The following is a 27,900-nucleotide window of genomic DNA, read 5'->3' as shown; positions in this document are numbered from 1 at the left end:
TATAACGAAGGCGCTAGATTGAATGGGAGAAACCGAAGAGACAAAGGAGTGAATGGTTTCAAGGCTTATTAAATGGTGTCAAAGAAAGAAAAGTGCGAACGATGATTATCGAAGCTGAAGAAAGATCCATAATCAATCAACATAACAACCGGCTTGACCGCCCCGAAGCCATTCGGCCCTAACTGCGCCTATACCGCCTTCATCTATAGATGTGCTTCGATTTAGCTAACAGGTATATAACTACAAAGGAAACATGAGTTTTGAAATAAGTCCATAAGGCAGTGAAGAGCCTGGATATCTAGTTTATCTGCCATCCTTGTATACCCATTTTTCGGTCCATTTGTAGGGTTGTTTACGTAGTCCAGCCCTAGAACACCTACTTTTGGCCAATGAAGGACTATTTGAACATGTAGGCGTACGATAGACATACTTCCAATATCTGCAGCACTTCTTTGTATGTAACATACACTCAAAATACATAAATTGTGAAGCATCGTCAAATGATATGCGAATTGGAGCAAAGGATAGTTCTGCCAGCAAAAAAATCCCGCGCCTAACTTCTAGTTTAGTAACGTCATTCTCCGCAATGAATTCAAGAGCTCGAAGCCTACTGTCCAAGATTTTTAGAATTCCGCTTACACACATACGACATAAAAGATCTAATCAACATGTCTGCTGATTTTGAAGACGAGGAAGCTCCTCCGGATCTCATTGATGTCGCGGCCATCTCAGCAGAGCAGGCTCCTACAGATGAACCACCCACAACTCGAGTGCCGATCACCCTAGTTACTGGTATGATCGAACACGCTGCATCTGTGCAGATTATGAAGCTTGGATCTAACAACTGGGCTAGGTTATCTGGGTGCAGGAAAAACGACGCTGCTGAATTATATCTTGACAGAAAAACACGGCAAGAAAATTGCTGTGATTATGAATGGTTCGTCTATCCCACTCCAGACAGATATATGTATATATATAAAATTTGCTAACCCAACTGCAGAATTTGGTGATTGTGAGTTCTAAAACCAAGAAACAAAAGGCAGGACTCTGACATCACACCTCCAAAGCAACCGATATTGAGAAACCAATGACAGTGAACGAAGGTGGCAATGAAGTCACTGAATGGATGGAAGTCGGCAATGGCTGCATCTGCTGCTCAGTCAAAGACTCCGGTGTAATGGCCATTGAATCCTTGATGGAACGCCGCGGCACCTTCGACTACATCCTACTAGAGACCACCGGTCTTGCCGACCCAGGCAACATCGCCCCGATCTTCTGGATGGACGAAGGACTCGGCAGTTCCATCTACCTCGATGGCATCGTCACTCTCGTTGACGCAAAGAATATCACTCGCTTGCTGGATGAACCGGCGCCTGAAGAGAAAGCCGAGTCGCACGACCAGAACCACGACCATGGCAGTGGCCCTGTTTTGTCGATGGCGCACATGCAGATCTCGCATGCGGACGTGGTCATTCTGAACAAGACTGATCTTGTTACCGAAGAGGAACTGGAGGCTGTTCGGGATCGGGTTACGTCTATCAATAGCGTTGCTAAGATTCATGTTACGGATCATAGTCGGACGCCGCAGATTGAAGGCGTTGTGTTGGATTTGCATGCCTATGATCACTTGGCCGATCTGGATTTCAGTAAAAAGGGACATAGCCATATGGATCCGGTGGGTCATCCTATTTACGTTATATATTATGCTTTGGCTCTGACTGTTACTAGGCAATCTCTACCACTGCCATCGTAACACCTCCGATTCCAGCAGATAAGGTCGACTGCGTGGATGCTTGGCTACGCTCTGTTCTGTGGGATACGAAGTTCCCTGCACCTGCTGTGTCAAAATCATCTGAGCCTCAACCCGATAACTTTGAGGTCCACCGCCTGAAGGGTATTCTAATTCTTAATGATGGGACCAGCAGGATCATTCAGGCTGTACGGGATGTCTTCGAGATCCGAGATGCAGAGCCAATAATCAACGAGGACAAGTCCAAGCCACTTCAATGCAAGATTGTACTGATCGGACGCGGATTAGGATCAAGCGCAGAACCTTGGCAGGAGAGTTTTGAATCGTGTCTAACGAAATGAGCCAGTCTTGTCCGATGAAATGAAACACTGCATGCATTATGGTATAATCAAGCAAAGAGAAACAAAGTCGGGCCTATATACTTTTAAACTGTGAAAGCTAGTCCTAGCCAAAGATTGCATTGTCACGTAACGAAGAAAAATAATACAGCCCTGTCAGACAAGAAGAGGTATGAAAAGATCCCATCAATATACATCAACTTCCGGGTGAGAACACCAGAACGCAGAACGAGGGCCTCCGCTGAATAGAAAGCAAATCATAAATAAACAGGCAAGGAAACAAGAAAAACAAAGACAAAGGAAAGAGAACACAAGAAAAAAGCAACCAGAACATAAACCAATTAAAACCCGCCAAAATGCAAACAACAAAAGAAAGACTTTTCGGACTCCAGGGTTTCGCCCGCCATCGGCGCAAATGCTTCCAAAAGCCGAATAACACGAGGCAAACGACGAGGCATAAACTGTACAAGCAGAGCAAATCAAAAGGGTATCGAGTGCTCGGCCCCGAATATAGGGCTCGTTCGGAGAAATAGGTCGTGGCGTCGTTGGTGGCGGCCAATTCAGCAAGATTGATGTAACAATATTAGTGATCTTGCGTTGATTCAAGGGTGGATTTCCGAGTGGATTTCCATAAGTTGGTTCTAGGAGGTTGTCCGAGAGAAGTAGGTTGCAGGCCTGTGTCGAATCGGATGCGGTACCTTGCCTGAAGGGGGCTGGTGAACAGCAGGTGATACCTCGGTAGCTGTGCCGGCGATGGAGTTTGCGAAAGTAGGGCTTATGGGTAAGCTAGAGCCGTGGAGAGTTGACGGATCGCACTGCTGTGCCGATATGGGTTTGTCAATGGTGGCATTTGCAGGAGGTCCTGTGTTTGCCGGGGCAGGACTTATCGGCAAGCTGGAGCTAAGTAGCGATGAGAGATCCGACTGCTGTTTGCATGCCGACTTGACAACTGCGTTGTTTGAGTGGCGTTGATTCATAGCCTTTGCAGGAAACCCTGAGTCCGGCGAAGCGGGGCTTATTGGCAAGCTAGAGCTGAGAAGCGATGAGTCTGACGGCTCTGCCAATTCAGACTCAAATTTGACAGGTCTTGAGAACTCAGCCAAAGTCTTTGCAACAGGGACGGAATCTGCCGAAGCAGGGCTTATGGGCAACTTGGATCCAAGTAGAGACAGTGCCGAGTCCGATGGCTTTGTCAAGGTAGCCTTCACATTGATGGGCGGAACAAATGGTTGATGCATGGCCTCTGCAATGGAACTCGAATTTATCGTAGCAGGGCTTATAGGCAGCCGAGAATCGATCAAAGACGCAGTCGAGTCTGGCGACCTTAACAATGTGGGCTGGACATCGGCAAGCTTGGCATGGGGCTCTTTGGTATCCCACGCGATAGGCTTCGAATTCGCAGAGGCCGGGCTTGTAGGTAGCTCTGAATGAAGTAGCGAGGATGTTGATCGTGATGAAATTGCCGATGCTGGCTTGGCATCCACGGGCTTGACATCCATGCCGCAAAGCTGCGCGAGAGGCTTCGAATTTGCCGAAGCGGGGCTTATGGGTAGTGCCGAATGAAGTAGCGATGGTGTCGATTTTGATTCACTCCTCAGCACTGGCTTCAATTTGACCGGCTTGGCATTGGAGTGGTCAACAGCCTGCTCAATTGGCATTGAATCACGCGTAGCAGGGCTTATAGGTAAGCTGGAGCCGAGCAAAGACGATGAGTCTGACTCAATTGCCAAAGTAGGCTTCATCTCAATGGCTTTTGCGCGAGGTTGACCGACCTCCTTATTTTTCGTTGGCTCAGAGGGTGACAATTCGATGGGGGTAGTTTGGGCTGAATAACTAACGTAGGCCGCCTTTTGCATGGAGGAGGTCGAGGGTTTCAAAGAGGATAGGTTTGATGGTGTGGGTGGTGCAAAATTGACATCTGCAGATTTGAAGGGTTGCCCTCCAGATTGCCTTAGCATGTTGGTAAAAGGTGAAGCTGCTGGGAATTTGGTGCCCAGCCCTAGGGAAGCTCCCATGTTACCTGATTTGGGACTGAGGGGTGATCCCGAACCGATAGTAGATGAATTTGAAGCTGAGGGTCCGGTGAATGGGGTCATGGTATTGGCGTTCTTCGCAGATGGTTGGTTGGAACTATCTCGTTTCATCGGTGGCGTGGAAGGTGGGAGCATCAATGAAGGGGTAGGTTGAGTGCTGTGGGAAGTTTCGTGTGAAGATAGAGCGGGATTGATAGCTAAACAGGAGGATGTAAGGAGATCCTCGTTATTGGCGGCCCTTTTGCTTGGCCGGTTCAGATTGTCTTGTTTTGAAGGCTTGGGAGGAGTTTGGTTGACAGTGGGAGTAGTGTTCGCTGAGCCAGGCAAATTTGGGGTATGCTCATTGGTCGATCCGGTCGATATGTCTTGAGCGATGGATTGCTGATTATTCATGGGGGCATTTTGACGAGAGAGAGTCTCGTCGGTGGGAGTGGGCAGTTCCACGGGATCGTTTTGGAAGCCATTGCTCCTCAAAGTAGTAGCGTGCGAAACCGAGGGGGCTTCAAAGTCCCGGTTCTCGGACGGCAGGTATTGTGGGGGTTGATCATCAGAATAGCGAGAGTAGTACTCGTCATTGTTGGGGGAGTGGTTCAAGGTAGAGGAAGATGATGGTTGAGATGGGAAGCCCATATCTTCATTGGATTCTGTAAGGGTAATTGTCGAGCGCTTTGCGAAGTCGTGTTTTTCAAAGTCGGAGTGCTGCATACCACCATATGCATTGTTTGAAAAGTCCTTTTGGGTGTAATATTGGTCGGGCTGCCGCATCATACCACCGGGAGCAGCGAAGGGGAATTCGGAAGGTGGAGGCTGGGGCCAGTTGTTTCGGAAAGGGTATTGTCTGGGATCATTGGTATTCATCTCCAGTGGTCGAGCTGCTGGTGCCCATGCCGAGCGAATATCTGGAGGGAACATGAAGAGAAGTTCCTTTGCGGAGAGCCTGTGTCGTGGGTTGGGACTCAGACATATTTGTACTATTCGCCGATAGTAATCCGGCACCTTCGCATCTTCACCGAGGTAAAGAGGCCGTGGTTGTCGTTCCGGTTCGTCATCTTCCATTGCCAATGCCCACAGAGTCATTCCCAATTGGAAAAGATCGGTTTTGACACCAATATACATGGAGATGCGCTGGTTGCTCTCAATCTTGGCGGCAATCTCTGGCGGTTCCCAGCCAACAGGGCAACCTCTGCGGTTGATATCGATAATTTTGGCGTTGTCGTTCGCATCCACCACAATGTTCGCGAGTGTGAAGTCGCCCTGCACGTAGCCTGATTCATGGATCTCACAGAGTCCCTGGATGATCTGCTTCGCCCATCGTTCGCGTCGTGCAAACTCTGTCCTTCCGTGTTGTTCGTATAGAATGTCGACCAATGCACCCTGTTCGGCGTAGCTAATCAGTAAGCCCTTCACAACGCACCGCTCCTCATCAATCACAATTCCTTCCACCTGGATGACGCTCGGGATGCCGTTCAGCGCGTGCAATGCGTTGATTTCGTATAGAAACTCGTCCACGGTGTCCGGGCCTGGAATTTCCTTTTTGATATAGAACCGGCCACCGAAATTAACCTTGTAAACAAAGCCAGACAAATGAGATTCGAAGTGTAGCATGTGCTCGGGGATCATTGGAGCTCCCACCAAGTGACCAATGCTGGAGATTGGTGGGTACGGAATCGTTTCGTTCACGTCTTCCGTCACGTAGACATGCAACTGACCATCACTCGTTTCAAGCTTCAAATTCGTGACAGTGTCGTAAAACCGGATTCCGAGGAGGGACTCGCGAATGGACTCGTAGATTCGGGCGCATTTGTCGCGTTGATATCGTAGCCCCTTTAATTCCCCTTCCAATGAGTCTGGTGGTGCATCGCGGTAGTCGCAAGAAACCGTGACTCGTCGCCATCGGTTTGGAGTCTCCGCATACGTCACAAAGAATTTCTCACGTTCCGAACGATCTCTGAAGTGCATGCTCAGATTCAAAATCCACCGTTGTTCTAGCTCCGCATCCAGATCAATTATATCCTCTTCTTCTTCTTCTTCTTCTCCTTCCTCTACATCGGGGGACTTTGAATAATCCATATCGAGTTCGGGGTCGGGGTCGGGATAATCCCAATCCTGGGACATGTCAATTTCGGCATTTGTTTCGATCTCTGGTTCGATATCGTCGACTTTGGTTGTGGGCGGGCCGAGCCACTGAATTTCGGGTGCGGATTGTCTGGGGTCGGTGGGCGGTGGAGACGCTGTTTGTGCGCTCAAGGGGCGGCGGTCGGCGGAAATGGCGGAGAGAGCACGACGATGTTCAAATTGAGGAGCTAATCGTTCGAAATCGGCACTTTGTCGCTTGGGGTTTCGCGGAAGACTGACGCCAACCTTTCGCGAGATTCGACGTGTCAAATTGTCATGTTTATTCCGTGAGTTGTCGGAAGAAGGGCGGGGGAAGTCTCATCTTGACTATCCCCAGACGTGTCTCGATCATCGCGGCCCAGCAATTTTCGCCAACCCAATCGCTGCCACATGCTCTGTTTTGGCGGACCTTCGAGAGCCAAGGGCGTCTGGCTACAGTTGGCAACGGCGATGGCCATACGGCAAGTCGCTCTGTCGTACTAGGAACGACTCGAACACCCCGCTGGCCGAAACGATGTCCATAAGTTTTGAAACAGGTTCAAGGGGGCAGAAAATTCTGGCGTCACACTTGACACCACGATTTCGTCCCACCAGTTCCAATATAGAGCTTTGTTTTTTTTTTGTTTTGTTTGTAAAAGTTCAAACCACGTCGAGGGTTCAAGGCTTCAAGTTGTGTGTCGCACAACGTCGGGTTGCAATGGGCGAGGCTGGGAAACCGGCCCAGCACAAGGACTTTGAATAGAGGCAGTGCAAAGGGGCAAAAGAGAGAAGAAGAGGAAGAGAAGAAGAGAGAAGTCGGTCAAGATAGGAGTATTTTTTTTAGGTATAAGTGATTTTTTTCCCTCTCTATTTTTTTTCCCTTAAGAAAATCCGCCTGCAGCCGTTGTGATAGCGGTGATGAGATGCTTCCGCTGCAAGGCTTCAAATGTGAGGCAAAAATACCCTGCAGGAGATCAATCAAAAGCCCTTTTTCAAAGGATACAAGGGAGAGAGAGCAAATATAAAAAAAGAAAAAAAAAGTGAAGATATGATTCATCGAAACGCGCACAGATCAAAATATTCGAGGATGCGTTGCGGCCTGACAACTCATGCCTGATTGGGGGCTCCATACACGCCCTGCTATTTCAGCCTTCTGATATATATGATAACCTGGGCTATAATCAGTCATTACATGCATATATGCTATATATTCATTCATTTATATAATATAGTATGAGACTATATGACTCTAGTTAACAAAGAACAAACAATGAGTGGAGTAATCTTGTTTTGGCTCTACCTAGGTAGGAAATAAAAGGTCTACTATGTAGTAAACATCCTTCAACTCCAGACCATGCATTCCATGTTGGAAAAAAAGACGCCATGTAATAAATCACAAAAAGCTATACAAAATAATAGAACAAAAACAACAGGTATATACGACATGACTCAAATCAGATAATCACTCATCAGCTTCCGGGCTACCCTTTTCAGGTTTAGCCAGTGCCTTTTGCCAGATCGTACGTGCAGCCTCCTGGTCGAGACTGGGGAAGAGAATATCAAACACTTCGGAGTACCAGTTCACGGGGTGACCTTCAATGCCCTGCTTGATGTTCTAGAAAGGAGTCAGTCATGTCAATCCAGGGAGAGGGAGTAAGTATATGACTCACCTCAGGGAGCTCTAGCCAGTCAGATGTGTTGTCCGCAGGGAAGAGAATCTTGGTGGCACCAGCCCGACGAGCAGCCACTGTTTTCTCCCTTAACCCTCCAATGCGCAGAACCTTGCCAGTTACGGTGAGTTCACCGGTCATGGCAACGGTTGGCTCAAGAGAGTGATTGAGAGCCAAAGACAAAAGGGCACTGGCCATAGTGATACCAGCAGAGGGGCCTTTTAAGATGATTAGCTATGGGCTCAGAACAAAATTGTTAGATAGGAATCGAACATACCATCCTTTGGAACGGCTCCTTCAGGGCAGTGCAGGTGAACCTTCGCCTTTTCGAAGAAGCGGTTCTCGGGGAATTGCCGGGCCATAACAGACTTCGCGAACGAGTATGCAATGTGAGTTGACTCCTTCATGACGTTCTGCAGGTTTCCAGTGATCTCAAGGCCCGGTCGGGAGCTGTGACTCAATGCGTTTTCCAGAATACATTCGACGTACAAAGCGGCTCCGCCCATGCTGGTCCATGCAAGACCCATGGTAACACCAGGAGGGAACTGGTCGTACAGACGATCGGCCGTGAAGACTGGCGGTCCGACATAATCCTTCAGAGTTCCCTTACCAATGCTAAGATGCACAGTGTCGGGCACCTTGAGGGCCAGTCGAGGAACCTCTGTGGTTGACTTCTCAGGTTCTATCGGAACGTGCGCAGGGTCGGCGGGCTCATGTTCCTTGGACTCCTCCTGAGCGGCCTTGCCCTCATCAGTCAAGGCCGCCTCTTCTGACAGCACCTCCTCGCCCAGGTCCTGGACAATTTTGAATGCTGCCTTCCGGTACACCTTCTCGATTTGCTTCTTCAAATTACGGACACCGCTCTCGCGGCAGTACGACTTGATCAGCTCCTCGATAGCATCCTTCTCGAGGTTCACATCAACATCTTTCAAACCTGTCAACTCACGAGCAGCGGGAGCCAAGTATCTCTCGGCAATCGCCATCTTCTCGTCCGCAACGTAGCCAGACAACTCGATGAGCTCCATACGATCCAACAGTGGCCGGGGGATAGTGTCGGTCACGTTAGCGGTACAGACGAACAGAACCTTGGAAAGATCCACGGGAACATCCATGTAGTGATCCAAGAAGGAGTTGTTCTGTTCGGGGTCGAGAAGTTCGAGCAAAGCAGAAGACGGATCGCCCTGGTGTCCACGGCCAATCTTGTCCACTTCATCGATCAGAATAAGAGGGTTTTCGGTCTGGCACTTCTTGAGGGCTTGAATGATACGGCCAGGCAGGGCACCAACATAGGTTCGGCGGTGACCCTTAATCTCAGCAACATCGGTCAAACCACCGACAGAGAAGCGGTAGTACTGTCGGTTTAAAGCGCGAGCTACTGACTTTCCAATACTGGTCTTTCCGACACCTGGAGGTCCAACAAGGCAAAGAATCTTTCCTTCAACGGTTCCACGAAGCTTGCCGACGGCGATGAACTCAAGAATACGATCCTTGACATCCTTGAGTCCGTAGTGATCCTCATCCAAGACACTCACGGCATTTTTGATGCCGAAGTTTTCCACGCTCTTCTGGCCCCAAGGAATTTGAGTCAGCCAGTCCAGGTAGTTACGAGTGACATTGAATTCCGATGCAGCAGGCTCAAGATGGGCGAGCTTGTTGATCTCCTCGTCGAAGACCTTCTTTACAACCTCCGGCATGGCAAGCTTCTCTGCCTTCTCCTTGAACTTCTCGACCAATTTGTCCTTTCCGTCAGACTCAATACCAAGCTCTCTTTTAATTCCTTTCATCTGCTCCATCAACCAGTACTCGCGTTGGCGCTTTTGAATCTTGGCCTCGACGTCTTTCGTTATCTTAGATTGCAGTTGAGCATTCATCAACTCTTTCTTCAGAACTACAAGAGCCTTGGGAAGACGCTCTTCGATGTTCATTGTCTCAAGGACTTCTTGCATCTCATGCAGCTCACCCGCAGAAACCGCGGCAGCGAAATCAGCTAATTTAGCCGGTTCGTCGCTGAGATTTCCAGGGAACTGATCAGTATAGAATGCCGAGATTTGGTCGCGGAACAATGGGTTCAAGGTCGCAATTTCTTTGCATACATTGACAATTTCACTCGTCACTGCACGGATGATGGCATTCTTCTTGTCAAATGGTTCTTCAATCAAGTTCTCCACATTGACCAAACTGACGGGGTGTTTCTTCAAGAAAGAGGTGGGTTCGTAGTGGTCTTTGGGGGCAGCGTCGGGGGCGGGTTCTTCGAAGCTGGCCACAACATCGCCCTTCTTCTCGGTCGTCTTCTCTTCGGAAGTAGGTGGAGGCGGGGGAGTAGCGCCCTTGGCGGTCTCGCTAGGCGGAAGTAGTGATGATATCTTGATACGGCGATGGGGGTAGAGGACTGCCGTCACACCGCTGGCTTCCCCACGGAGAGGGTATGCAGCGGTGATCTGAGCAAAAACACCTGTATCATAGACATCGTCCAAGTTCTCGATAACGTCACCGTCGGCGTTGTCATCTTTGAACAAAAATGCTCCGACATAAGGTTGACCCCGCTTCATCATATCCTGGATCGCGACGGCGACATTAGGATCGCGAATAGTGATCGCCTTATAAAAGCCGGGGAACAATGGGCGCTTGGCGATGGGGATTGCCATCACCTGAGGGTAAACATCTGGAACTGCCGGCTTTTGGAGAGCCTTATCCCCAGATGCCTTCTTACCCTTCTTCCCGCCATCGTCATTACCGCTGTTACCGCCGCTGCTTGCACCGCTGGGTTTCGAGTCGGTCGAGCTATCGCTTGGCGGGATAGGTGATGGTGTGTTATTTCCCTTTCCATCCGCTGAATTGGCATCTTTTTTGCCCTCCTCTTCTACTCCGCGTTGCTCCTTATCAGATGATCGGTCTTTTCTCCGCGTGGAGGGCTGGTCTGTGGAAGGAACATTCTTGCCCGAGTCGGCTACCTTCCTCCGGGACTCAGGTGCCCGTTCTGTGTCCTTATCATCCTGGCCGCTCTCCTTCTCTTCCTTCGCTTCCGACTCGTCTTTTGGGTCCTCTGGTGGGGGTTTCTCTCTTCGTCGGATGGAGCTTACAGAGAAGGCGCGGGAGGACGAGGGAATGGAATTACCAAGCCGAGCCGAGCGTAGTGTAGATCGGAAGGTGGCATTGTATCTTGGAGACGCAAGAAAGGGCCGTCGGAGGAGAGCTCGAGGCGTTTGGTGGAGCGCAGCTCTCCAGGGGAGTGTCTGGCCGCGGAGCATGCTCCTTGATTATCGGATGAAAGGTCGGGCAATGGGGTTGAGGTAAGAAATACGGTGCTAAAAGAAGTGTGACGATCCGTAACACAGCTCCAAAGGCACAGCGGTAAGTAATAAGATCAAAAGGGCAAAGTGGAAGCTGGATATCCGTAGTCGGAGCACCCGTGGAGCCATTTTGCTTCGGTAAGCAACTCTTTCATCATCGCCCGGTGATACATTTCTCCGAGAAACTTCTCTCTGCCGAAGAACTCGAAGCTTCTGTGGTCAGGAGAGTAATTCATCTTAGTATTGAAAGGTCATTGGTGCTTTAAACTTGTGGCTTTTTTGTGTTTGAATCGTCGTTCTTTTACTTTATTCCTCCATTCTCGCATATATCCTCTCATCCGGCCATCGACAACTGCCGTCCAACCGTCGTTCGGCTATTAGTATCCATGAATCCATCTGCGGCATTCCCAAAGGCCGCGGCTATCCCCGCGCGTCTGTTGCGAACCCAGCGACAATGCACCACTTCCAACAATGGCATTTCTACATCCAACAAAACAAGAGGATATCATGCGACTGTCTCCGCTTCCCCAGCTAGACGTCTCCGAGAGGGCGTCTGCAAGAGAAAGGATCCATTGGTGATATCAGCTAGGGTAGGTCATCCAGCGAGATTTCATGACTCGGTTTGCTAAATCAGCCTTCTTCTTTTCGATGAATAGACCTTCCATACTACCTCTCCTCTTTCGGCAATCGCCGATCCCTATAAGGTCCTCGGCGTGGACAAAAAGGCATCCGCCGGCGAAATCAAGAAAGCTTATTACGGATTGGCCAAAAAGTACCACCCGGACACCAACAAAGATGCTCAAGCGAAAGACAAGTTTGCGGAAGCTCAGACAGCCTACGAATTGCTGTCCGATGCCACCAAGCGAGAGAACTACGACAAGTATGGTTCGGCTGCGTTCGATCAGAATGGCGGATTCGACCCAAGCGCTGGCGGCAATCCCTTCTCTGGTGCGGGTGGCTTCCACGGATTTGGTGGTGGATTTGGAGGAGGTGGCTTTGGCGGAGGCTTCTCGGGCGACATCAACTTCGAAGATCTCTTTGGCGCCTTTACCGGAGGTGCACGTCGCGGGCCCCGGGGTCGGCGCAACCCCTTCCAGGAACAGATTTTGGTTGGTGAAGATATCGAGGTGCAAACCAACATCTCGTTCATGGAGGCCGCGAAGGGCACGACCCAGGAAATAATCGTCACACCATTGACCAAGTGTGGAACCTGTAAAGGTGACGGTCTGAAACCTGGTGCCAAGCGGTCCCAATGTCGTCAGTGCAATGGTACCGGTACCCGTGTTCATATGATGCAGGGAGGCTTCCAAGTCGCCGCCACTTGTGAGGCCTGTGGGGGTGCTGGTATGTCTGTTCCCCGTGGATCAGAGTGCAGCCCCTGCAATGGAAACGGTGTGACTAGGGAACGCAAGACTATCAAGGTCGACATTCCCGGTGGTGTTGAAGATGGTATGCGTCTGCGAGTGACCGGTGAAGGTGACAACCCGCCCACAGGAGCTGCTGTTCCACCCGGTGCCCGAACCCAGCCTGGTGATCTCTATGTCTCCATCCGAGTCGCCCCCGACCACCGCTTCAGCCGCTCCGGGTCCGACATTCTCTACACATCCTCCATTCCTCTCACCACTGCCATTCTGGGTGGTGAGGTGACAATTCCAACTCTCGACAGCGAGGTAAAGGTTAAAGTGGCCACGGGCACTGGCACCGGTGACAAGATTACCCTGTCCGGAATGGGTATGAAGAAGCTTGGTGGTCGAACAGCACGCGGCTTCACTCCCAATGGTGATCTTAAGGTTGAATTCAAGGTCGCCATGCCGAAGTACTTGACTGGAAACCAGCGTACTATTCTGGAAGTCCTTGCAGACGAGATGAACGATAAGACAGCCAAACGGACAATGAACTTTGGCAAGGATAGGTAAGATAATCTAGTTTTTAGCGAAAAATGGGCACTCATACTGACTTCCAAAATAGTCCGACGTCTGCCTCCGGGGGCGGCGATGAAGCGAACAAAAATGAAGGGTTCCTGAAATCTGTCTGGCATCGTCTTACAGAGAAGAACGGCGATTCTTCCAAGTCAACCCAGGACAATAAGGATACTCCCAAGAATTCTAAGGACTCCAAGGATACTGCCAGCAAGGACAGTAAGGACAGCTCGAAGAAGTCCTAGAAAATGTAAATCATCATGTACTCTATTATCCGTTTGTATTTACCTCACCCATGTCATAGCGTCGGCGATATTGGGGACCTGTTCTGCCTAGGTCTATGGGGCAGAATACTGTATTATTATTATTGAGTGATAGATGCGTCCAAGAAGCTCTCCACTTCTTTTGACTGTATATCCTGTTCCTTGTCATGTTTCATTTTGTGAAAATTAAAGCATTTAAAAAAGCATTTGAAAATTTATTTCAACTGTCTTCACAGGTGTGTTTTTTGTAGTCTTGATTGAGCTGTTCTATAGATGTTCTGTTCTGTTCTGTTTCTGTTTTGGGAGTTGGCGCCTTCCCAAGGTCATCACGGACACTACATCCCACCTTTCCGTCTTCCAACCCTCTCAGGCAACTCTGTTCTTTTCTCACGAACAAGTTTCTATCAGACCAGTTCTAACATTCCTTCATTTCAATTGCCCACCAATATTTATTCGACCGACGTCATTGGCCTACCACCTGGCGCCCACTTTCCGCCTCCCTTACCCCACACACAACCCTGGACTCCGATCCCCTCATCACACGGAGCTTCTAATCCCTGTCTTGCCTCTATTCCGCATTTCTTTTGCTCTTGGATGGGAGCATACGGCTCTCGACAGCCACCATGGTTCAGTCACCTATGTTGTCATGTCCGCTGAAGCAGACCAATGAGATCGATTGGGTTCAACCCCTCAAGGATTACATTCGGCAGACATACGGCGAAGACCCCGAGCGATATAACCAAGAATGCGTCACTCTCAACCGCCTTCGCCAGGATATGAGAGGCGCAGGAAAGGAGAGTGCTACCGGTCGCGACTTGCTGTATCGATACTATGGCCAACTGGAGCTATTGGACCTCAGATTCCCTGTCGATGAGAACCATATCAAAATCTCGTTTACATGGTGGGTGATTTGTTTTTGCTTATAATTCGCTTGGGCTAAATATATATTACACTTCAGGTACGATGCGTTCACCCAGAAACCTACGTCTCAATACTCCCTAGCCTACGAAAAGGCATCTATCATCTTCAACATATCTGCCGTTCTCTCCTGCCATGCCGCCAACCAAAACCGGGCTGACGATACGGGGGTAAAGACAGCCTACCATTCCTTCCAGGCGTCCGCTGGAATGTTTACATACATCAATGAAAACTTCTTACATGCGCCATCGACTGACCTGAACCGGGACACTGTCAAAACATTGATTCACGTCACATTAGCTCAAGCTCAGGAAGTGTTTTTCGAGAAGCAAGTGGCGGATCAAAAGAAGCCTGGGTTTCTGGCTAAATTGGCTAGCCAAGCATCATATCTTTTCTCCCAGGCAGCTGACACAATGCAAGATTTTGTTGGCAAGAATGTGTTTGACAAAGTCTGGACGACTGTTGTACAGAGCAAGGCAGCACACATGGCATCGGTGGCGTCTTATTATCAAGCAGTGGCGGATAGCGAGAATGGATCACATGGTGTTGCTATTGCGCGCCTACAGATGGCCGATAAGCAAGCTCTCACAGCTCTGAGCTGGGCAAAAACGTTCCCCTCGACAGCCCCAGCGACTTCTCATATGACCGCCGAGTCAGGGCCCGCCCTACTGGATCTTATCAAACACAACCAAGCAAACGTACAAGCTCAGCTTGCTACTATGGTCAAAGATAATGATTTCATCTATCACCAGCCAGTCCCCAATGAGGCTGCTCTTTCAGCTGTTTCTAAACTGCCTGCGGCCAAAGCAATCCCAGTAAGCGAGTTATATCAAGGGCAAGATATCCAGCGAATTATTGGACCCGATATTTTCCAGAAGCTGGTGCCTATGTCTGTCACTGAAACCGCTAGTCTCTATGATGAAGAAAAAGCCAAGTTGATTCGCGCTGAAACAGAAAAAGTTGAGACCGCTAATGGCGAGTTTGAGGCCAGTTTGGATTATCTGAAACTACCAGGCAGTCTCAATATCTTGAAAGGTGGCATGAACCAGCAGATGTCAGTGGACGAAGAGTTCCGTCGCTGGTGCTCTGAGCTTGCTGGACATACACCATTCCATAGGGCGGTTGACGAGCTGCAAAATCGTAAGCCAGAAGTGCTGTCCCAATTAGATCAGTGTTCGAAACAACTTGATCTTGAAGAGAGCGTGTGTGAAAAGATGAGGTCCAAGTATGGAGCAGACTGGAGTCAGCAACCCAGTTCACGACTTAATACCACGCTCCGAGGAGATATTCGGTCTTATCGAGACACTATTAACGAGGCCAGCACAAGTGATACTCAGCTTTCTTCCACACTTCGGCAGTATGAGACCGATTTCGATGAAATGCGATCTGCCGGGGAAACAGGTGAAGCCGATGTGCTCTTTCAACGAGCTTTGCTCAAAGTCGGCTCAAAGCACAGTAAAAACAAGAGTGGCGTCACCAGTCCTGCGGAAGGTACTCTTTTGGATGATGTCTATGATGAAGGTGGTGCCTCTGTCGCAGAACAGATCGCCAAGGTGGAAGAGATCTTGAAGAAACTTAATCTTGTAAAGCGAGAGAGGTCTCAAGTGCTCAAGGATCTCAAGGATAAGGTGAGAATCCTGAATTTTTATTAATAGCAACTGTCTAATTGTATCAATTCCAGGTCCACAACGATGACATCTCAAATGTCTTGATCTTAAACAAGAAATCGATTACTGGCCAAGAAACGCAGCTCTTTGATGCCGAGCTGGAGAAGTTTCGGCCCCATCAGAACAGAATTCTGCAGGCGAACCATAAACAACAATCTTTGATGAAAGAACTCACCAAAATATACGGAGAGCTTCTGCAAGATAAGAGGGTTCAATCCGAGCAGTCAAAGTATGAATCCATCACACGCCAACGCAACTCCGTAATTTCTCGATACAAGAAGATCTACGAAGCATTCAATGGCCTTTCGTCAGGTATAACTCAAGCGCGAATATTCTACAATGATATGGGCGAGAATGTCGACAGTCTCCGTAAGAACGTCGAAACCTTCATCAACAACCGCCGATCAGAAGGTGCGCAGCTTCTCAGCCAAATCGAACGCGATAAGGTCACCGGTGTCTCGGAGCAGGAAGATCGTGAGAGAGAGAAGCTGCGCCAGTTGATGGAGCGCTTGTCTACGGAACCTAAGAGCTCATCAACCTCACCATCCACTGTGTCAGGGGGAGCACCCTCGAAGGTCAAATCACCACCACCCCCTGTTCAGACACCAGCATATGGAACCACTGGCCCATCTCCAAAGATGTCACCCCGCTACCCGCCCGCCATGCCAGGGCATAGCGCGACCCTCTCCTCACACCCATCCGCACCTTACGGACAGTACATGGGCGCCCCTTATCCGCCACAGCAGCACTTCCAGCAAGGTGCTGCAGCTCCACTATCTGATGGCTACCACCCCATGGCATATCCCTCCCGGACCCCCGTCTCTCCACCTCCGAGCCAACAATATTTCCCTCGAAATGCGGCTCCATACGGAGGCTACTCCAATTCCAGCACACCAGCCCCCAGTGTGGCTCCTCCGTCCTCACACTACATGACTCAACAGGGCTACATCCCACCTCCGCCGCCTCCACTTCCCCAACATCCTAGCTATCCGCCTTCTTCTGGTGGTGTGCATCCTTCTGGTCCTGGTGGCTATGCGCAGGTCAGGCCACATGGTCATCGCAAGGCACCTTCACAGTCTCAGCCTCAATCTCAGCCAAATCCCAACGATCCCTGGGCTGGTCTCAACGCTTGGAAATGATAGACGATGGACCTGGCTACATGGAGGATGTGGCTTTCGCCGCGTAGGAAAAAGGGAGGTATATGATTTGAACCGGCGATGGCATATTTTGGCGTTCACTGAGATCTAGAACTCTCTCCGAGGTCACCCTCGATTTGGTTCATTGCTTTTTGCGGGGTTTTCTCTTTCTACTATGGTCTGAGCTGCTTTGTTTTAGAGGGCAGTTGTCCTGGGTTCTTGAACCCGGGCTAGATGTCCCTCTTGTTCCCCTTCTGATATTTACAGAAAGAATCTATGCTATTATGGAAATGAGCTATGAACTATATAAGTACTATTTAGTAGCAAGTACCAAGTCATGCATTTCCAAATAAGATTTCATATAAGTATATGTGAATATATGTTCAAAAGTTATATAGGCTGTCGAGAACTGGCCTTCGAAGTGCACATGTGTTACATGGGGTTGCAGTTTGATGCTTTGTGTAGTTGATCAATAATAGTGCTGCCACCTGGGCACTTACTAAGGTTTAGTTTGTAATGTACTTAGGTGTTCAAAGGTTTGTATCACCTTGGGTGTTCGTTTCCAAGTCGCCGAAATCATCTGTGATTCAATTATATATGTGTGACGTATGGTGTTAAACGGTCAAGACCTTCAGAATTTTGTCATGGAGGTACAATGGAATATCAGTTATATTATATAATAGTATGTACCAAAGATATGTACATGTATAAATAATCGAAGACGGCCATAAATTATCAGCAGAATGCATTTCATTGCATTAGAACACAGCTATGCATTGATAACTATATAATATGTAAGCTATACAGGTTCAAATAAGCAATAAAGATCCGAACCGAGACGGAAGACATCACAAGCATAAACACACTGAACGCCAATGGGTATCTCAACATCGAAAGACGAGAATTAGCCACCAGTCCCTCAAAAAAGGTAACCAGACAAGCCACGCACGTAATGTATGTCCACCACACCGCACGAAGCCCATCAACCAGGACAGACACAGGCGGGGGGATAAGCGAAAGAACAGCTCTAATATAAACTCAAATCAAGCTCTATAATTCTACAGCTCTTAACCACAAGCAATGGAAGGCAGAGCCAACGAATCAAGAACAGAGATCAAAGACATCAGCCCCCACTCTTATGGCTGGAACCGCAATCGGAACTGTCTCCCCCTCCTCTCCTCACGAACAGTATACAAAAACCGCGCAATGGTCTCTTGCTCCGAAAGACCCGCACTGTTAAAGTGTCTCCGGACAACGAGCGCAAATTGGTCTTTGCTCACGCGGTCTTGGCCAACAGTCCGTCGCAGCGAAGAGTCAGTCACAGCCCCGGTTCTGGTGTGATTGTGTCCGTTTGGTTGGGACTGTGCGCGGCGAGCAGCGAGAGAGGTAGGGGAGCGGAGGCCGACGCCCTGAGAGAGGACGATGCGGGAGTAGTCGCTTGCGAAGGCGGAGGGAGTGGGAAGTTTATGGACGTGGCGGTATGAATGGAGGATTTCGAGAGGGAGATCTGTCCATGGGAGCTGGAGGATGTGTTAGGTCTTATTACACCATTCAACAATTTAAAATCGAGTTCGTACTCTTGGTTGGTCGTCGTGCTCGACGGGCGCACTGGTCACGGAGGCTTTGTCTTTTGCTGGTCTGCGGGACTTCGGCTTTGGATAGTCTCTTGTGCCGCTTGAGGCTTCGGACCTCGAGTCGTCCATGATTGCTGTGGTGCGCTGGCGCGGGGGTGCCATTGCTTAGGAGCTCGAGGCTAGCGTATTGGCTTGGTGGGAATGTTCAATGTCTGGAATTTGAATAAGGGGGTTGCCGGTAGAGTCAAATCATACAGGGACTTGCTGTATAGTGTAAATTGGATGGATGGCGCTATTGGTCTTGGATTTGACACTTCAGATTTCGGTCGATCATGGCAGAAACGTCATCTCCGCTTCCGCTTCTAGATTCGGAGTGCCTGAGGCGAATATGTATGTATGTAATTCGAAGCCCTAAGAGGACTACACTGGTATTGATTGAAGAAGGCGAGAGGGTTTCTCATGGCATAACTTTTTTTTGCAGTGTTCCAAACATTTTGACATTATTTGCCAGCATCTTTTGCTTTGGAGTCAAAACAGCAAATAATGCACACTAACCAGCTTCAATTATCGTATGATGACTCATAAAAATATAGAGCCCTAGCCCCTGGAGCCCTGGAGCCCTGGAGAAAACTCCAATATAAGGCAACTGACAGAAAACTTTTATCACACTCCACACTATGGCCTCACCGCTACATGTGGAGTAGTCTGGACATACCAAACTCCGGAGAAGACGGCAGAATGTTTCCCACGGCCATATCCGAGTGGCTTTCATGGCTTACATGGCTTACAGACATGAGAAGGTATCCCGAGCTCTTTCACGAAATTTAACTTAGACAAGCATTACCCCGAAGTGTCTAGGATGTTTACCTGCATGGGTAGTATGTCCGAATGTAGCATCCAATATCCAACACTTGGGTCACCCCAGACTCCAACTTCCGAGCCTCGGAAGAATCTCGGGAAGAGAATTTTTCTTACGCAATTACAACTCCATACATGTAAAAATGATAATAATAGGTACGGACAGTGTGGGGAGTACCAGTAAATACCGCTTGAAAGGGAAAGGACAAATGGGAGACCGGCAGGTTCTTTCACAAGAGAGACCGACTCGGCACAGGGATGCCGAAGTTTTTCGCCGAGTTACGCAAACCGACCGGCTCCAGAGACGGGAGACTGGCGTACAAGCGTTGGGGGAAAAAAGAAATTTCACGGAAGACGCCCGCTCACCGAAGCCCCTTTTTTGAATCATTACTATTGAAGTACTTGCCCCGTGAAAAGTCTACTTCCTTGAATTTGCACGCCTCATCTAGGACTAAAGTCCTAGGGTCTTAACTAGCGACCATCGGTACTTGTACCTTTTGTAATGAGGCGACACGGCAAAAAAAGCCAAGACCTGGCACACCTTCCTTTTCTTGATCACAGCGACCGAAAATAAAAAGCCCCCTGATCATCGTGGAGAATCGGTAGACTCCATCGGCACTAAGCCCCGCATAGAATGCCACAAGCCTTAGAATGGCACAATCTGGTCATCCGAGTTCACCCGATGGCCCTTATAGCCCTAGGAGCTGATACTCTGTGGTCTGTACCTGCAGCAGATTGGTCTAGGCTGTAAGCTATAAAGGAAGCTACATACTGTATTTTACATGTTGGAAATATTATGTATAGATTGAATATTACAATATTTTGTATGTGCCATTTCAAGCTCATATTAACTACATATGTACATACGGAGTAGTTACTCCATAACTACCTCATGTATGGATCTTATCAGTAATCTGGAGGGGAATAAAAGCCATGACGCCATTTCATTAGGTCGTGACTTAATGCACATAGTTAAAATCACATTGCATACCGAGGCTTACATTCCTCTTATCAAACTTTCATAGACTGTCCCAAGTGCCTATGTACATCGAGCTTCTGATCAAAGAATGGATAAACACATGATTCTCGCATCTGAACATGTGAAACTATGCCACTCGTGCTAGTAATCCCCGCTTCCGATTTGAGATGACACGGACTCCTCCGGAGCTGCCGCTGAAAAAAATGAAAATTAGCAATTGAGCGGGTAACAAATAATCCCAACACGTGTTAGACAAGTTCGGGAGGAACTCTTCCCGTTCTGGCTTTGTGTACAATAATGTTTGATTCGTTCGATCCCACTGTAGGATTGAGAATAGTTTGGTACTTTAGTTGTACTCTAAGTTTATCCCTGTAGGTAATGTCATACTTTAATAAATTGAGCTCATAGCTGAAGACAAGGCTAGAATCGGGATTTTAGTTCTAGACTTCATCCTGGTCAGATTAGCTGATCTACTGCATATGGTACCTGATTGTAGCGTCCTACGTGACTTAATCATCAAGTGGATCTACATCTCCCAAGGGGCATTGTGTTCCGAAGTCCCAAACTTTTACAAAAGTGGATAAATGCTACTCTGTTTGATGTTTGGAGTAGAAGAGAGAGTATGGGGTAACAGAAATACGTAGCCATAAATCGCTCAGAGTGGAGTGTGGATAAATATGGAAAGAAAAAAAAACACCTCGTGCTTCACCGAGAACTGGACACGGTATCACTTGTTTTCCCCCTTTGAACGCCAATCTATCTATCTCCCCCAGACTATCACATGGGTTTTCTCCAGATAATCACAATCTCTAAGAGCAATTTAGAGATAGGCCGGAAAAAGAAAAGATTCCCACCAATAGCCGGCTGATCACGGACTCCGGAATGACGGCCCCGCAGATGAAATCAGTGTGAGTCCAGTTGAGCCTGTTATTGGATTAGGGGATATTTATTCCAGAAGCTGTGGATCGCGGATCACTCGCCTTGGCGTTTGGGGAATTCGGAGAGAGCGTGGGTGTAATAGAGAAAGTGAGTGTGTATAACGAACACCTATTGTGGGTAAAACCTAAATACATACGGAGTGCACCTCGGAAGGCTGAATCGGGAAAATCTCTTAGATAATCCCTTAGGTAAGGTTGCACTGTGATCCTTGAACTGATGTTATTCTTACGTTTTGACATCCTCTTCTTCAGGGGCATGAATCACAAAGTATACAATAATTGCATTGCAACGTACGGAGTACACCCCCACACTGTACAGAGTAACTGGACCCGAAGGTCCATTCTTGACTGTGGAATGTTGCCCTAAACCCAAACCTACCCCGGATTACTCTTTCCCCCCGCATCGAGACTTGCCAAGCATGACCAAATGTCACCCAGCCAAGGGACTACGTTTTAGGACATACCGTAAATTGATTCGGAATCAGATTGCCTCCTTTTCTTTTCCAACACGGTTCTTTGTGTGCTGAATGGGTGCTGAGTGGCGCTTCGAGGTTTCAGTCCGTAGGCACCAAAGAGAATTGGAAACCCGGGCGCCCAATCCTTTTGTGACTTTGCCATTTCAGCTCCAGGCCTTAAGATCACGTCATGACTACAATGGTTGTACTTCGTACAGCCCTGGAGATCATTACTTTTCGTAAAGTGGGGGGTATGTGCTGAACATCCAGACTCTTCAAAGCTGACATCTTATCTCAGAACCTTGGAATATTAATTAAATTAATCAGCCTATCTTTCTTGACGCCCGGGGATGATCTGGGGATGTGCGGGGAGATGATAGTGAACTCTTCGGCGATCTCACTGGTCGGCGGACGTCCTTTGACTAAAAATATCTGTCCTCATTGCGGGCAGGGACTCGCAACACGGAGGACAGCGAGGCTCCGGTTATCAGCCCGGGGATCTCCATCCCAATTATGTGCGCTCTCGCGTAATTCGCTTCACTTAGTTTTTTTTTCTTCTTTTCCTTGCATGGTATCTGTGTCATGCCTTGGCCCTGGCTTTGTTTGCTTTTTTTTCCCTTCTTGGATCGACGTGCCCACTCTATGCACGGGTCTGCATGCCAGATAGCAGGTTTGATCAACATGGAATGTTGGACGCGTATCGCCCAAATTTGAGGCTATTGAGTACAGGGCGTACATGGTGGCTTCACATGTTGACATCGAATGTTATACGATGTAGATTTATGGGCGGTTCCCCGGATGGCGTGATAAGACTGGGATCAACCCAGACAGCGATATCGGACGCCCCTCCCTTTGGGCGATCGTGACGATCAAGGCAGAGTTTTTCTCTGAAGACCTGCGATATCAGTTGCAGATCGTTTGGTTTTTCTGCGGGGAGTTGATGGGCGTATCGCCTTTGCGGGGTAGAGCATCTGTTGATCACCGGGTATATCGGCCCTACAAACTTTGAAGGGCGATCATTCAAAAAAATTAGACCGACTGAATTTTCTGGCGATAGTTGGGGTAGTACCTAGGTATATATTGTGTGTCGTGATCATCTTGCGTGTTTGTCGGCAATTGGAAACTCCGGTGCTCCCCCACGCTTCCGACGGTGCTTAGCTCGATGGTGGATCTTAATCGGATGATCTTCAGAAAACATGAGGAAAGTGAGACGAGTTACGGGGAAAGAATATGAAACAGAAGCTGGATTCTGATTTGTCTGTTTCTGTTCAGTCGACAGAGACAGGTATCTTGTAGAGAGTAATACATTATCTCACTACTTCCAAGATTGTATGTACGAACTCGTCACCTGAAACTGAAACACACCATATCGGACCTGGTTTCAACCCCAGTAAGGCGCATTATACACGTATTATTCAATGATTCGGCAAAAAGCGGGTAATAGTTCGAATTGGTACCTGCTTCCAAGGTTTGGCTTATGACACTACACAACGTCTCATTATGATTGATTATACTAATTATACTAAATTAAAATGCAAAGCTATTTGACGATCGCCACTCCAAATCCGGAATCTTCTCCATTACACCATTCCCCGTGGAGGAGAATGGAGAATGGAGAACTCCTATGCCAAATCCGGACCATATCTCCTGATTTAATCTAGACTTATCTAAGGGAAATCTTGGCCGGGGATTCGTGCAATTTCTTCGGGGGAGAAACCTCCGTCTCCCCAAAGCGCTAATTCGGTAAAGGCAGCGGGAATAACTCCAAACGATTTTTAATTTCTGGGAAGCAATTGCGACCGATACTCTCTATCTCCTTCTCTTTGCTGTTTTTATTACTTTAGTCTTGTGCCTTTGGTCCAATGGGACCAGGTCCGGGGCAATCAGCTCATATGTCCAGGGTATTGCGGGGATCGGCTGAATTTGCTGTCCGGGGATTTCATGCTTAAGATCTGCCACTAAAGGAGGATGACCCCTGGTGCACGGCTATATACAGCTCCACCGCTCCGACAGTGTCTTCAGCCGAGCGATCTGTAGATGTAGATAGTATACAAGTTGGATTTATCCAGTTGCCTCGTTTATATGGTACGAAAGAAGCAAGAGTCGCCTAAGCGATAAGAGTTGAGAGAGAATTTTGGGCGTTCCCCGTGTTATCATCCAACCAGATACCCCGGCGCCAACACGGGTATTAAAGACCGAACTCGGCGGGGGGGATTTGCCGAGTGTGCGTATCTTTCTTTATCCCGTTTACCCGATATCACAGAATAATAGTACTATTATGAAAACTTGGGAGCCTTTGGGGTCCCCCCTTGGCTTCTCCACAGAGCTGGGGACCCGGGTGATCGATAAACCCGGGGGAACTCCGGGTTATTCAGTTGCCTAGTATTATTGTTAGCATAGCCACCGATAAAAGACAGATAGAACACAATGGAATATCCGGGGTTTGGACATGTGTGCTCCGTACTCCGTATATATCGATAATTCGAGGGCTTGGAATCTAGGTGGGGACTCGCGCAAGGAATGCAGCCAGGTGCTCATCGTGCAGGGGCTGACATTCGCATCTGAACTGGTGTTTCTAGAGATACGCGGCTTTGCGGCTGCATGATAGCTGCATCAAAACCCATCAATAATTGGATGATCCGCGCCTATCAGCGTTCATCCACTTTATCGCTATCAAATTTTTTATTTTCAAGACTTTTCACCTTCGCTTTTCCAGGTTCATGGGTCGGGATTGACTCGGTTGGATAAATAGATGAAATCATGATATTTCGTATATTCTATACGAATATTTTAATCGAATCTACAAAGAATATTTAATAGCCTTCCCTGAAATCCGGGGGATTGTCGGCGAACCTCAATTAGGGGTGTTGGGGATCCAGGGTTTTGAGGGTTCCCAAATCAATATGATTCCTCCGGATGGCAAATCCGTTGGCAAAATTTGTTCTTACGTTGCCCCAAGTCTAAAATTATAAATTGCATGAATAGGATTGAGTTGCTCGTTTTCGCATATGATTTTAGAATATGACATGACTAAAGGATTACGGTTAATATTCAACGGGGAATCATGTGTCGACATCATCGATGATCCTCGCTATCGTCACTCCGTGACAGGATCAGATGCCCCAGAGTGTGCAGGTGTACACATTGTACATGGGTCTGGACTGGTCCGGCCGAGAATGACAGTAACCCCCAGACTTTGAGTTAATGTTATTAGATGTTATTAATAAAGAATAATAACCTTGGAAAGAATAATAAAGAATGAATGGCAAAGGATACTGCTCGTCATTATCTCTCCGCATGCCATCATCTATTACGGGCCGAGATCAAGTCTGGAGAAGGAGAATAGTATATGATGTATGATAAGCCCCCAGTCCCATATTCACTAGATGCGCGATAGCCGGAAACCCAAACCGGCAGAGCTACCTAAACTATATCGTATACATACGTAGTCATTGTATATTGTTTATTGTACGATATGGTAGAGTCGTATAACTATACCATTGTCTAAGGACACGCACTTGTCACGCCACACGGTTCTTCAGGAAAAAAGGGAGTCCCCACATTTTTTGATAATTTGTATTTTCTACCGGGCCGGTCCCTAGTTTACATTTGTACATTTGCACAGTTGTTCAGTTACAATATTTTATTATAGAGTAGTTTGTATGATAATATATTATAGTATATTATAGTTCGAATATGGCTCTATCTATTACTAGTTCAATAGGCTATTTTAGTATTTAATAACTGCGTGAGGTTTATCGGTGTAAAAAAAAAATAAAAGAACTCCACTGTGAGATATAATGGTCTCTATTCGGTTTTTTTTTTCGGTTTTTCCTTTTTTCAAATTTTCAAAAATTTCCTATTTCCCCTTTAGGTTTTATCAAGATTTTCATTTTTTCCCAATTCTCCCCCAGTCCCCCCTTTCCCCCACAGTCTCAACTTGGTTTTTTTCTTTTCTTTTTCTTTTGTATTTTTTTAATTCGAATTTTTCACTTTGAATTTTCTTTTTCTTTTTTTCTTTTTTTTTTCCCCAAGTCCGATTCCGACACTGCCCCTTCTCTCCCCCGATTTCTCCCTTCCCCCTCCATCTTTGACTTCTTTATATTTGTGACTCCCCAGATCGTCATCTCCAGTTTTCTTCTTTTTCCCCCTCTTGTCTCTTCGCAATACGGATATTATAGGACTTTCCTTCATATCCGACCTTGGTCTTCTCATACCTCAAATTGGGACTCATTGGTGATTAGTCACGGTACATCTTCCAAAAAAAAAAAGGTCTATCCTCAAAGTTGCACATGCCACCACCGGCCTCTTCAGTGGGTTTCTCCAATCTACTCAACCACGATACCTCGCCCGACTCGACACCCTCGACACCCGGCGACTCAAATTCCTCAATGGCGTCTTCCGTTAGCTTATTGCCGCCTCTCATGAAGGGTGCTCGTCCCGCGACCGAGGAGGTTCGCCAGGATCTGCCCCGGCCTTACAAGTGTCCCCTCTGCGACCGGGCATTCCACCGTCTGGAGCACCAAACGAGGCATATTCGGACGCATACCGGAGAGAAGCCCCACGCCTGCCAGTTCCCCGGTTGCACCAAGCGTTTTAGCCGCTCCGATGAACTCACTCGCCATTCGCGCATTCACAACAACCCCAACTCTCGCCGCAGCAACAAGGCTCAACACCTTGCAGCGGCGGCTGCGGCCGCAGCTGGTCAGGACAACGGCATGGTCAACGCAGCTAATATGATGCCCCCTCCCAGCAAGCCTATCACTCGCTCGGCTCCTGTCTCGCAGGTTGGATCGCCAGACGTTTCCCCTCCTCACTCTTTCTCCAACTACGCCCACCACATGCGCTCAAATCTGGGCCCTTACTCTCGAAACACTGAGCGCGCCTCTTCCGGGATGGATATCAACTTGCTCGCTACAGCAGCTTCGCAAGTTGAACGCGACGACCACATGGGATTCCACGGCTCCCGCCACGGGATGTTCGGATCCCGCCACGGAACTGGCCGCGGTCTTCCCTCACTTTCCGCATATGCGATTTCACAGAACATGACCCGTTCGCATTCCAACGACGACGACGATGGATATGGGCATCGCGTTAAGCGCTCCCGTCCTAACTCGCCCAACTCCACTGCTCCTTCCTCTCCTACTTTCTCTCACGATTCCCTATCTCCTACTCCTGACCACACTCCCCTCGCTACTCCCGCCCACTCGCCTCGCATACGCCCTATGGGCACTAGTGAGCTGCACCTGCCCTCCATCCGCCACCTTTCTCTCCAACACACACCTGCTCTGGCTCCCATGGAACCGCAAGCCGAAGGCCCCAACTATTACAGCCCTACGCAGGGTCACATGGGTCCCACAATCGCAGATATCATGTCGAAACCCGACGGTACACAGCGCAAGCTGCCTGTTCCTCAAGTTCCCAAGGTTGCGGTGCAGGATATGCTCAATCCCACGGGTGGGTTTTCATCCATGAACTCGTCAGCTAACAATTCTGTTGCTGGCGGGGACTTGGCAGACCGGTTCTGATTCCTCCTTGCAATCCTTTATGTGCCTGGAACTTTGTTATGTGCGCCACGAAACGATATAGACTTGTGCATTTTTACTCTGGCTTGCGGGCATCAACGGTGTCGGATGGATGTTTTGTTTTTATTTTGCTTTTCTGATCTGAGGCGCTTCCAAATAGATGGATTGGGATCTTTTTTACTTTCACTGCCTGTTTCCACTCTTGGAGATCTTTCTTTTCCTCACCTTTACTCTTCGAGTCCAAAATTCTGTGTCGAAAGACCTCCTTTTTTTTCTTGTGATTCTCCTCTCTGAGGCCTGTGGTCTCGTTCACTTCTGACCTGTTCCTTTACCTTACTTAATTCCTCACTATGTGAGAAAAATGAAGAAACTTCACACCTACTATCATTGCGGTTAATCTTTAGAGTATTTATTCACATGTGATATCCCCGCAATCTGACAATCTGGTACGGAATGCACACACATGTATACATGAGAAAACATGTGCCCTCGA

The 27,900-nt window shown here is 48.3% G+C and overlaps 7 protein-coding genes across 7 annotated transcripts; 4 read left to right on the top strand and 3 right to left on the bottom strand.

Annotated features, from left to right (window-relative positions):
• Positions 1 to 668: 668 nt before the first annotated feature.
• Positions 669 to 2,091, top strand: N7529_000248 (CobW family GTP-binding protein; the record flags this gene model as incomplete). The annotated part of the gene is made up of 5 exons (XM_057235779.1): positions 669 to 792; positions 854 to 937; positions 1,001 to 1,012; positions 1,068 to 1,675; positions 1,729 to 2,091. 5 exons carry the CDS (start codon positions 669 to 671, stop codon positions 2,089 to 2,091), a joined length of 1,191 nt encoding a protein of 396 aa, XP_057102582.1.
• A 638-nt stretch (positions 2,092 to 2,729) lies between these two features.
• Positions 2,730 to 6,694, bottom strand: N7529_000247 (protein kinase family protein; the record flags this gene model as incomplete). Its single annotated transcript, XM_057235778.1, has 2 exons — positions 2,730 to 6,553; positions 6,613 to 6,694. The coding sequence occupies 2 exons, from the start codon at positions 6,692 to 6,694 to the stop codon at positions 2,730 to 2,732; spliced, it is 3,906 nt and encodes a 1,301-aa protein (XP_057102581.1).
• A 983-nt stretch (positions 6,695 to 7,677) lies between these two features.
• On the bottom strand, positions 7,678 to 11,133 carry N7529_000246 (endopeptidase La; the record flags this gene model as incomplete). The annotated part of the gene is made up of 3 exons (XM_057235777.1): positions 7,678 to 7,830; positions 7,886 to 8,103; positions 8,163 to 11,133. 3 exons carry the CDS (start codon positions 11,131 to 11,133, stop codon positions 7,678 to 7,680), a joined length of 3,342 nt encoding a protein of 1,113 aa, XP_057102580.1.
• Positions 11,134 to 11,561: 428 nt separating this feature from the next.
• N7529_000245 (putative mitochondrial DnaJ chaperone (Mdj1)) lies at positions 11,562 to 13,339 on the top strand (the record flags this gene model as incomplete). Its single annotated transcript, XM_057235776.1, has 3 exons — positions 11,562 to 11,765; positions 11,832 to 13,087; positions 13,144 to 13,339. The coding sequence occupies 3 exons, from the start codon at positions 11,562 to 11,564 to the stop codon at positions 13,337 to 13,339; spliced, it is 1,656 nt and encodes a 551-aa protein (XP_057102579.1).
• A 641-nt stretch (positions 13,340 to 13,980) lies between these two features.
• bro1 (putative signal transduction protein BroA) lies at positions 13,981 to 17,081 on the top strand (the record flags this gene model as incomplete). The annotated part of the gene is made up of 3 exons (XM_057235775.1): positions 13,981 to 14,258; positions 14,316 to 15,903; positions 15,957 to 17,081. 3 exons carry the CDS (start codon positions 13,981 to 13,983, stop codon positions 17,079 to 17,081), a joined length of 2,991 nt encoding a protein of 996 aa, XP_057102578.1.
• Positions 17,082 to 18,214: 1,133 nt separating this feature from the next.
• On the bottom strand, positions 18,215 to 18,814 carry N7529_000243 (uncharacterized protein; the record flags this gene model as incomplete). Its single annotated transcript, XM_057235774.1, has 2 exons — positions 18,215 to 18,598; positions 18,656 to 18,814. 2 exons carry the CDS (start codon positions 18,812 to 18,814, stop codon positions 18,215 to 18,217), a joined length of 543 nt encoding a protein of 180 aa, XP_057102577.1.
• A 7,360-nt stretch (positions 18,815 to 26,174) lies between these two features.
• N7529_000242 (C2H2-type zinc finger protein) lies at positions 26,175 to 27,410 on the top strand (the record flags this gene model as incomplete). The annotated part of the gene is made up of 1 exon (XM_057235773.1): positions 26,175 to 27,410. The coding sequence occupies one exon, from the start codon at positions 26,175 to 26,177 to the stop codon at positions 27,408 to 27,410; it is 1,236 nt and encodes a 411-aa protein (XP_057102576.1).
• Positions 27,411 to 27,900: the final 490 nt, after the last annotated feature.

The sequence above is a fragment of the Penicillium soppii genome (genome assembly GCF_028829465.1).
Source record: "Penicillium soppii strain IBT 18220 chromosome Unknown utg000001l, whole genome shotgun sequence".
NCBI lineage: Eukaryota > Fungi > Ascomycota > Eurotiomycetes > Eurotiales > Aspergillaceae > Penicillium > Penicillium soppii.
This window is presented reverse-complemented; position numbering and strand designations above follow the sequence as displayed.